At 47.0% G+C, this 11,029-nt stretch overlaps 1 protein-coding gene across 1 annotated transcript; it reads right to left on the bottom strand.

Moving 5' to 3' along the window:
- Positions 1-588: 588 nt before the first annotated feature.
- LOC138825596 (ADP-ribosylation factor-like protein 6-interacting protein 1) lies at positions 589-10,249 on the bottom strand. The gene is made up of 6 exons (XM_070020270.1): positions 10,115-10,249; positions 8,039-8,172; positions 7,154-7,273; positions 4,458-4,575; positions 2,501-2,585; positions 589-2,149 (listed from the first exon to the last, which is right to left on the bottom strand). Exons 1-6 carry the CDS (start codon positions 10,148-10,150, stop codon positions 2,031-2,033), a joined length of 612 nt encoding a protein of 203 aa, XP_069876371.1. The 5' UTR covers positions 10,151-10,249; the 3' UTR covers positions 589-2,030.
- Between the last annotated feature and the right edge of the window lie 780 nt (positions 10,250-11,029).

Below are 11,029 nucleotides of genomic sequence, written 5' to 3'. Positions count from 1 at the left end.
TTAGTAATATTTTTTTTAAATAAAAAGGTGGAGTGACTGATGTAGCAGCATGAAGCCTAAAACATGCAAGGTCCTTGCATTCAAACCTAGAACCAGCCCTAAGCATCAGGTGGTGACCTTAGGATGAGGTTTCCTGGGCTGGCTGTCACTCCCACACCCAGGAGGCTGCAAAGAAAGATCTCAGTCCTTCACTAGAGCAGATCAGAATTTAATCTGCTATGCATTACTCCCTCTGCATCCAAAGATACAGCCATCTGGTGTGAACTCTATGTCACCCAACCACAATTTACCAAGAACCATTGTGTAGAACAGGCAGCCAGGTCTGAGGCCCATGTGTTGACAGGCCAAACCCCCATTTGTCCTCCCCCAGCCACCCCCTCACCCATCACACTGCTTCCCCTCCCACAGGACAGCTGCCAGCTATTGGCTGAATGAACACAGTTGAACTTGTTGCTACTTTGTGTTCTTACAGAGTGCCTTCACAGAGTGTCATGACTATGCAAGGCAGTTCACCACCTGGGTTTATAAATCTAATCCCATGAACTAAGCCGAGCAAGGCTTAGTAACCACGTAAGGGACACACTAGGACTCATTCCAGATGTTTTTATTTTCCCCCTTTTACACAAAACAAAATAGAAGAAATGCAGGATTAAAACCGCCGAAGTACATCATTTGGTAGAACATGTATCCACACATACACACACACAAATCCAGATAGGAAGACAGCTTATTTACAATGAGGAAACATGTAAAATTAAGGTAGTTGTCATGGACACATTAAAAAAAAAAAACCAGCACGGAAGCCAGGATGGGTGGCAAATTTACAGCGGGTAGGAGGGGAGGTGGCCCTTCAGCAGGGGCCGGTGAACAAGCATCAGTGCAATTTGTCCACAAAACTAGTCACCGCGAATCAGCAGGCTACCAAGTGTTCCCAACTATGTCACAGTTTGGCCCTCGGGTTCAAACCTACAAATTTCAACTAAAGTCCTAGGGGCTAAGAGGAAAGGGTGCTTCTGAGAAGCTTTCCAAGTCACAAAATCCATACATCTAGATCAAAGGCCAACCTGCCAAGTCTGCTCTCTGCAGCAGCCACGGCCGTTTCTGAGAAACAGTGGAGGAAGACACCAGCTACCCCTATGCAAACCTGTGGCCGCCGAACACAATTTCTGATGCTTTTGAAGGCTTTTTGTGGTCTTAAGATTTGTAGATTGTTTTCTACTGCAGAGAATCTGAACTAAACATAGGAAGACTTGTGCCCCGACTGACTGGTCTTGGAGTAAAAGTCACAGATGTCTTAACCTACTGCAGACTTGAGGTCTCACTGCATTTGCCTTAACAGGCATGCTACAAACCCAACTCTAATCTTGAAGTAAGGAGTCCCGAGCCTTTGAGGACTGAGCAACTTGAGGCAGAAGCCAGGGGAAGAGCACTCTAGTCCTGTCAAAATCTTCACAGGGACATCACCAGTGTTTCCTAGATATGGCTACGCTGGACAGGCACAGGAGACACCCGTGCTGAGGAGGGTGCGGAAAGCACTTCATTTGTTCCCTGGGCATTCTCCCATGCTCGAGAGACAGAATGAGGAATGACTAAATGTTGATTGGTCTTTTCACAAGTAGTAAATGTGTTCTCTATATTCATGAAGCTAGGCAGTTTGGGAGCAGACTGTGGAAGCAGCTTCCTGTAGCCACGGGCCACTATGGTCCACGTAGCTAGTGCACATGTCAACCTGCATCCCAAGTCACTGCTAACTGCATCCTATTATTCTAAAGCAAAATGCTGATCGTGGGGGAGGAAAATCAAGGTCACACTCACTAGCAAGTTGTCCCTTTAAGGCCAACTAACAAGAACTCACCCAGCTACACTTGACTTAAAAGACACTATGCACAAGGCCTAACTGGGCAAGTGTGAATTCCTATGAACTAAGGGCAGAGAGAAGGAGAGCAAAGCGCTACTGTGTAACATTGTACAATCCAGATAGCGTGGAAGAAAGTGTTCAGGGCTGGCTGGACTCCACGAGCCACAACACTCTACTCATTTTTCTTTTCCTTTTGCTTGAGAAGCTTGTTTATCTCCCTCTTGGCCATTCCAGTGTACCTCGAGATGATTCCATGTTGATTTAGTCCAGGAAGCAGTAGCAAGGAAGTCACTTAAAAGCAACACACAAAGTTAGGAGGCAGCCATGAACATCTGACTCTCTAGAAGCAATGTGAAACCCACTGGCTCCCATGAGGACTGGCCCAGAAACTTCTTCTCCTGTGCTCCCCTACCCTCCTGCATCCCTCTCCTTTTGGCACATCATTTCCTATCTTGGTTAGGAAGCTGCCTTTCCCTCTTCCTGAAACCAAGGACCATCAGTCCTCAATCACCTTCCCATCTCCCCCAAGTACCCTGGCCAGTTTCTTAAACCTGGTAAATACTTGGGTATTTGTTTATTGGCCAACCTGCAGTTGGGCCTCTCTGACCACCATGTGCCTGTAGTTGATCTGCACAGACTTACCAATCAAGTAGGTGAGGAGGAGGTTGTGGACCTGCTGTCCCACCCAAGCCACAGCAGAAAGAAGGATGATCATGCCCAGGAAGTACTAGCAAAGGAAATGAAAAGTTATCAACCCCAAGAACAGACCTGATCGGCTACTTAGCAAGTTAGTGTCACCATTTTCCCACGTGTACATACATCAAAACATCATGACATAGAAATGTCTCCATGAATACACTTCTCTCATGTAGTTAATGTATGCTAATAACAAAAACCAGGGGCTAGGAATGTGGCTTAGTGGTAGTGTTTGCCTAGCATGTATGAAGCCTTGGACTCAATTCCTTATACCATGTAAACAGAAAAATCCAGAAGTAGCATTGTGACTCAAGTGGTAAAGTGCTACCTGTGAGCAAAAGAAACTCAGAGACACAGCCCAGGCCCGGAGTTCAAGCCCCTGCACTAGCCAAAAAAAAAAAAAAAAAAAAAGTCAAACATAACACAACCTTAACTGTTCAAAGGTTAGAAAAAGAGCTGGGCGCCAGTGGCTCACACCTGTAATCCTAGCTACTCAGGAGGCTGAGATCTGAGGATCGTGGTTCAAAGCCAGCCTGGGGAGGAAAATCTGTGAGACTCATCTCCAATTAAACACCAGAAAACCAGAAGTGGCGCTACGGTTCAAGTGGTACAGCCCTTGCCTTGAGTTGAAGAGCTGAGGGACAGCGCCCAGCCCAGAGTTCAAGTCCTACAACTGACAAAAAATAAATAAATCTATGCCATCTACAAAACCTATAAAAAAAACTCAGATTTACTTTATAAGACTTGATTTGCATTTCCTCTTAGACTGTAAGTCTATGTATAGATTAAATGTTTCACAATGTAAATTATGCTATCTACCAATCAATAAGTTTATTGATTCATGTAAAGCTGAGAGTGTTGTGTTGTTAAGAGTGTACTTTCTTCAGCAAGAAAAAGAAACAGGCTAGGCATGTCCATAATCCCTACAGGAGGATTGTGGTTCAAAAGCCAGCCTGGGCAAAAAAGCTAGTTGAGACTATCTCACAAAGCCAACTTGAATGTGGTAGTGTATGCCTGTAGTTCCAGCTATACAGAAGGATCACAGTCTATGGCCAGCTCTCAGAAAAGTCTGAGACTCTACCTGAAAAGTAAAACAAAAAAGCTAGGGTTGGGCTCAAGTGTTTGGAGTGTTGCAAAGCAAGCCAACACCTGAATTAGAAAAAAAAAAAAAAAAAAAAACACCTCAAATACCATACACACAAAAAGGCAAAAAGAAACAAAACTTTGCCAACTATAATAAAAAAATTAGCCAGGTGCTGGTGGCTCACACCTGTAATCATAGCTACAGAGGCAGCTAATATCTGATGATTGTGGTTTGAAGTCAGTCTGGGCAGAAAAGTCCATGAGTCTCTTATCTCCAATTCAACACCAGAAAACAGGAAGTAGAGCTGAGGCTCAAAGTAGTAGAGTGCTAGCCTTGAACAAAAGAGCTCAGGTATAGCACCCAAACCCTGAATTTAGGCCCTTCGACCACCACCAAAAAAAAAGAGTAAAACATAATCTGTAACTTTCAATGATTCAGTCTAATAGAGAAAAATATTATTTTTGGAGACAGTTTTTCTCTAGGAGTCAGATGTCAAATTCAATTGTCCTGCCTTAGGCTTCTGAGTGCGAGGCTTGTAGGTGTGTGCTACAATACCTAGCTGAGTATTTATTAATGCATTTACAAGTTGTACCAGGTTAATAAGAACGTGTGCCGATTTTTTTTTTTTTTTTGGAAGTACTGGGATTGAACTAGGGCTCTTTCATTAGTTGGGCAGGCAGAAGCTCTACCACTGAGCCATGCCCCCAACCTTTTACTTAACTATTAAAGCAAAAATGCTATCACTGGACTGCAGTCAAGTCCAAAATAAACTTACAATTTTGCTTTACACTTAAGTGAAAGAATAAGACTAAAAAGTACCACTTTAGGCTTCTCTTCCTTTATTGTAAAGAGGCGTTTCCACCAGCCCACAGCTCTGCGTCGGGTTTTTACTAGATTGCTGCAAATCTCATGGAATCTCTGCTGTTGTTCGGTAGTCCTAAAAAACAGTTTTCCTCTTTGTTATAAGCAGGTGTCTGCAGTACACAGAAACATACCATCCTCACAGACTTAAAGAAGTAAATCCAGCTCAATTCTGGGGACTGAAGTCTGGGCTATGCTAGGCAAGTACCCTATCACTGAACTACATGACCAGCCCTGACTATCTTCTAAAGAGACTCAATAGAAATATTGGTTCACCACTACCTCCATGTAGGTGAAAAGTTACTGCACCTTTAAGATACTTTATAAATCTGACGTTATTACCATACATTTTTCAGATTCTATTAAACCCTGCATTGTATCTGCGTCCTGCATCCAACTAAAGTTCAGTATTTGAAAACTCTGCAGCAGGATATCACTACTGGTATTCAAAGCATAACATCGACTAGGCTGCACACATTTGATGCCAGGGCAGTAAGAACTAGCTCAAACACAAGTTCTTTAGTGAGGGAAATTAAAGAGCCATAAAAACCTAGTGAGACCTTCCGAGAAAGCCTTATTTCTTCCAGGTGCTGATTTTAAAAGCAAACAAACAAGCCTGTATTGTCTTTGCTGCACACTTACAGGCTGATGGTAGGTAGGATGACCTTCCCTCCTCCAGGCCTCCAGGGAAATTGCAGCTGCAAACTGACAAGGATTCTACAAAGCCCAGGAACTTCTTGCAACTGATTAGCCCTTCTATGTTGCCCACGGTCAAGGCTAAATGGTGTCTCTGTGCTTCTTTCCCACAACATCATTCCACTGAGATGAAATAACACAAATTGCCCAGTAGGGCTGCGGTGGGGCTCAATGCTAGAGCGCTTAGACTTGTAGCCTGTGCAAGGCCCAGGCTATGTCTCTTGCACTGAACTGATCACCAGGAACCTCGTCCCATTACCAACCCATCCAGTGAGGGAAACATGCTGAGCCCACAACTAACACAAACACTTCCAAAATGTGAATGTGTGCTTAAAGAGCCACAAAGTACACACTTAAAATTCTTTTGGGCTGGGAAGTTGGCTCAGTGGTAGAGTGCTTGCCTTGCATGCATGAAGCCCTGGGTTTGATTCCTCAGCACCACATAAGCAGAAGAAAAAAAAAGCTGGAAGTGCCGCTGTGGCTAAAGTGGTAGAGTGCTAGCCTTGAGCTGAAGAGCAGAGGGACAGCGCCCAGGCCCAGAGTTCAGGCCCCATGACCGGACCAAAAAAAAAAAACTTCTTTTTTCGCCCAAATGTTATTATTTGCTATCATCTGGGAACAAAAACAAAAAACTAAAGAGCCTAGATCTCAGGAGGCTGAGATCTGAGGATCACGGTTCATAGCCAGCCTGGGCAGGAAAGTCCTTGAGACTCTTATCTCCAATAAACCATTCAGAAAACTTGAAGTGGTGCTGTGGCTCAAGAGGTAGAGCATTAGCTTTGAGCTGAAGAGCTGAGGGACAGCGTTCAGGCCCAGAGTTCAAGCCCCTTGGCAGACAAAAAACAAACAAAAAACTCTAAAGGCACAAGTAGAAATCTAATGTAAAATAAATAAACAAGAAAGAATCCATTCCAACATGTAGTATGGCTCACTTGGGGAAATGCTCACACACACCCTATAATGGGGACCAAAGTGTGTGTGAGGGAGTATATGTATGTGTTCACACATGCCCGAATGCTAAGCAACATTCTACACTGAGAAGTAAGACTGCTAGCAACTGGGTTATTTGGATGAAAGGTGAGAAATTCAACAATGTAGAGAGAAGTTAAAGTCATTTTCATATGATCCTGACTATATAACAATCATCTTAGGAACACAAAACAATCACACAGTGAATGGTATGAACCAGAGCAATCACCACTTGTATACAGCGTGCATCTTCTGAGCTATGCATTTGCTATGCATTTGGCTAACTACGTCAATGTACCAGCAACTTCGTCTTAAACCCACCAGCAATCTGAAAATGAAAAGGTCACAGTATGTCACAATATCTAGGACTCTGAAAGATCAGCTGTTTAATACAGATTTGCTAAATGAGGGCTGAGATGAAGCTACAGGGTACAGTGTGTCTGTAGCATGTATGAGGCTCTGGGCTCCACCCTCAGCACCACAAAACAGTAACATTAAATGAATGTGGATCAAAACTAACTAGCTTTCATATTCATTCATTTGTGAAGCTGGTATTATACCACTATCTTAAATATCAATGCAAATGTAAATTTGCAACGATTATGGAAAGCACACTGAGTTCCATCAGAAACATGACTTTGAAAAAAAAACTCAAAAGAAAACATGAGCTCTATTAAGCCTATGGTTGATCATAAAGGATCTATGGAGATGTAAGCACTGGAAATCCATGATTTCTAGCTGAAATCAGCTAAGAAATTCCTCACATAAAAGTAATAAATGTGGGTCTAAGAATGTAGCTCAGCAGTAGAGTGCTTGCCAGGCATGCATGAGGCCCTGGGCTCAATGCCTCAGTATCACATAAAAATAATAAGTGTATCTGATGATACCTGATGGCTACAGAATTGTCTACACTTGACTATAGCATATAAGTCCAACCACCAAAATCAGTAACTTCTCCAAAATGACTGCCAAGTCACTTTGCCACTTACCATTTATTGGAGCCAAAAATCCTGGGCGCCAGAACAGGAACAAGGTAGTCAGCCAAGCATAAAAACATAACAAAACAGGAAACACCGGACAGCACTGATGGATCTAGATAATAGATAATCCTGTTGTTGTTGTTTTTTAAAAAAAAAAAAAAAAGAAAGAAAGAAAGAAAGAAAGAAAGAAATCAGCTGAGGTTGGAAAAGCGCAGTCATTCTTCCTAACCGAAGACTTTATTCCCTCAGTCCAAGGTTCTGAGAGCCAGCATCTGCTGTCATTTGCACATTTTCACTGAGTGGTTTTTCCAGAGGCTTCATTACATCATGATGTCATGTTACAGTTACTGAAAAGATAAAAAATTAGAAGCTCTTTTGGGTCCTCAATGCTTGTTAAGAATAAGGCCAGGCATTGGTGGTTCATGGCTATAATCCTAGCTTCTCAGGAGGCTGAGATTTGAGGCTTGCAGGTTAGAGGCTAACCCAGGCAGGAAACTATGAGACTCTCCAATTAATCATCAAACAGCCATAAGTGGAGCTGTGGCTCAAGTGGCAGAGCATTAGCCTTGGGCACAAAAGCTCAGGGACAGCTCCCAGGTCCTGAGTTCAAGCCCAGGAAAGGCAAAAAAAAAAAAAGGGAAGTGGTGCTGTGGCTCAAGCAGTAGAGCACTCGCCTTGAGCTAAAGAGCGCAGGGACAGCGCCCAAGCCGAGCCCAAGCCCCACGACTAACCCAAAAAAAAAAGTCAGGGAAGGGGGGTTGAGGCAAGTTAAGAGTCATGATTTATTGAATTGGAATAGGTTGCATTTGCATAAGTCTAGGTAACGAGCCTATGAGAAGAGACTTCTTTAGGGTTTATGTATTACATAGCCGAGTAATCCAATAGCTGACTTACAGAAACACCAGAGAGACCACACCAATGATGGCAGGTGGGAAGCAGGCTCTCTCCCACCGCAGGACTTTATCAGCTACCAGCATCACTTCTCCCCATCCTTGCAGCTGCTCCTCCAGATTCGCAGTTTCTGCAGCCTACAGAGGACCCACATTTAATGTGATCATACCCTTTGTGGCTCCTACAGACTAAGATTCTTCCAAGGCACTGAATACAATAACACCTCTTAAGCGATTCACTGTCTTAAATCATCTAGATCTCTGCAGTGAGAAACGGGGAAGGAAAAAAACACCCTAAACTTTAATGGCTCAAACCCTAACTCTTAAAGAATTTGAAACAAAAAGAGCCCAACACAGTTAACTAATCTCCCAAAATTCATAAACAAAGAGTCACAGGGCATTGCTCAAGGTTAAAGTTTGTTTATTTCAGGTGGTTAGAATTGATCTGCTGTTTTGTCCTTTCATTGATTTAAACCCTTCTAAACCCATTAGGAAAGCTTTCCCTGAACAGCACATTCATTCTCTAAAATAGCTCTTTGTGCTAGAATCAAACATTGGCAGTCAGTGCAGAAGTAAGGAAATCCATCCACTTTCCCTAATTACATACGACACTTTGAACCCAATGGTATCTCCTCAACACTGTTTCTGAACACTTATCAAGGAATTCCACTAGACTTCCAACTGCCCAGCAAATCTGACAGCCAAGGCACACCTCCAGAATGAGCCAATGTCTCAAAAGGCCTTGAGCTGATCTATGGCAGGAAAAAAAAAGGGGTTCAGCAGGTATTTGGGTACATTCATCACTGGGAAATATGCAAATTGGATATAATTCACATTCATTTTAATAAAGATCTTGTCTGTGCTATACAATTGTCACCAGGGTAGCCTCAAAATTCCTGACTTCATGTCCCAGGAAAACTGTTTTATATGTTTACACTTCAACTAACTTTTCCCCAAACCCAAAAAGGTATTGCTACTATTTCTGTTTTACAGACGAAGAAACTGAGATGCCCTGTGGTTAGCAGACTGGAACGCCAGAACTCCAAGGCCAGAGGCTCCCTTTTCTTAATGTCATGATGACTGCTTTGCAGGAAGGACTAGTTGGGCTGGGGGAATCATGATCTCTATGCCAGGATCTGCCATTTCAACACAACAAACCTGGGCAACTACTTTGTGTCTAAGCTAATCCTCTTAAATAAAGGAGCCATGAGGGGAAAAAAAAATTTTTTTAAAGGAAACCACGGGGGTGTGAGTGTAGAAGAGGCCATGAGCTTATAAAAACCAACGCACAGAGACAATCAGGCACAGCCAAAAGTTCAATGCACTCATCTATGAGGGATCTTAGAGGTGCACCAGCCCAAAGTGAAGTTTGGTTTCTCTTCCCCACTCCGGTACACCGCTGCCTCTTATGGACGGGGAGGGGGGGGGGGGGGACGGGGAGGGGAGGAGAAGCCTAATGTTGAAATGCAAAACTACCTTCCCATCCTTGCCTAGACGGTGCGATCAATTTTGTAGCGTACTACGTCTGTCCTCCCCGGACCCTGCCTCCCGCACTTCCCCGGCCTCCCCGATTGCTCTAAAGGTAGTCTCCAGTACCCTGTGACCCCCACCACCCCCCCTCCGCGCCCGCCGCGGCCCGGGCGGCTGGACCCCACCCGCGGGTCTCCGCCGAGGCAGGTGGTGCCAGTTCTCCCCTCCTCCGCGGCAACCTTTGACCTTCCACGCCGGCGCAGGTTTTTAGGGAAGCACGAAGGCAAGTTCAGATCCCCGAGGGGGAGGAGGGAGGAGCCCGCGGCGGGCCCGGGGGTTCCGAAAGCCACCGACAAGGCCTCCGCGGCTCCGTCTGCACCCCAGGTTCACTTCCGGCCGCCAGCCCCCGACCCTACTCGTGTCATTCAACGCGAGCCCCCATAGGGGACGTTCGGGGTCTACCGGACCGGTGACAGCCCGCCCCCCGCCCCCGGGAGCCCCGGAGACACGCGTCAGGGCCGGATCCGGGAACCCCGCGAACGGCGGGCCCGGCCCCGCCGAGCCCACTCGAGCCTGGACGCCTCCTGACGGACGGGCACCCAGGACTCACCAGCAGGTTGGTACATCGGTTATCTCCCTCCGCCATCGTTCCTGAGCGAGCAAGCGAGGAAGCGAGCGAGCGAACGAGCGGCAGCCACCGCCAGACTCAACAGCCCACCACACTCCGCACGGCGACCCCAACGCGGGGGAACGCCCCGCGGGCCGCTTATATAGGCCGGCCGTCGTTCCCGACAGCCTTTGCGAGGCTCGCTTCTCATTGGACCATTCGAGCTCAGCCTCCGGGGAAGTTAGACCAACCGCTGCACAGCGCATGGCTTGAAATCCAGGTCAAAGGAGAGAGAGGAGAGCCGAGGCAGCCTCCCCTCCCCCGCCCCCAGACGGAGGGACGCTGACCAATCAGCGTCCAGGGGGGCGTGCCCCGCCCACGGCGGCCGGAAGCCGTTCAACTGCCGCCGCCGGGGGGGGGGGGGGGGCGCGGTCTTGACCTTCCCCACCTTCCCCTTCCGCCCCGGGGGCTCTGGTTCCCACCTGGGTTGCGTCGGGGAACCGGCGGGGGGGTGATGGAGCCGCGGTCGGAAAACCCGAGTGCCACGCCGGGAGGAGGATGGACACGGGACAGCTGAGCGCCGGCGGCCGCCCGCCTGTTGGTGGGGGGAACCGTGCAGCCGGCACCCCCCGGCCCGGCCGTGGCGGAGGGGGCGGAGGGTCGAGGCTGCCGCCTCCCGCCCCGCCCCGGCTTCCACCGTGACCTCCTGACCCGGCGGTGTTCCCGGGAAGTCCTGTCCACCCAGGGCCTGCTGTATGTTTTCCGGCCGTTTGGGGGGTGGGCGCTGGAGGAAGTCGGCTGCGCTGACACCGCCAACCAGCGTCTCGGCACACCGTACCGACGGGCCGTGTTTGTTGAATGCAAAATTCCGCCGAAAGGGTGGTCTCTCCGGGTGTGTCGGATCGAGTCGCTTTTACC

The sequence above is a fragment of the Dipodomys merriami genome, unplaced genomic scaffold (genome assembly GCF_024711535.1).
Source record: "Dipodomys merriami isolate MVZ:Mamm:240054 unplaced genomic scaffold, mDipMer1.0.p SCAF_138, whole genome shotgun sequence".
NCBI classification, from domain to species: Eukaryota; Metazoa; Chordata; class Mammalia; order Rodentia; family Heteromyidae; genus Dipodomys; species Dipodomys merriami.
This window is presented reverse-complemented; position numbering and strand designations above follow the sequence as displayed.

What these genes read in the sequence shown, in the direction of transcription:
- LOC138825596 (XM_070020270.1), bottom strand. Translation starts at nt 10,150, where the DNA reads ATGGCGGAGGGAGATAACCGATGTACCAACCTGCTG. An exon ending in GTGGTCTCTCTGGTGTTTCT is followed by an intron (nt 7,274 to 8,038) that starts GTAAGTCAGCTA and finishes CAACAACAACAG; the next exon opens with GATTATCTATTATCTAGATC. An exon ending in ATTTTTGGCTCCAATAAATG is followed by an intron (nt 4,576 to 7,153) that starts GTAAGTGGCAAA and finishes ACTGTTTTTTAG; the next exon opens with GACTACCGAACAACAGCAGA.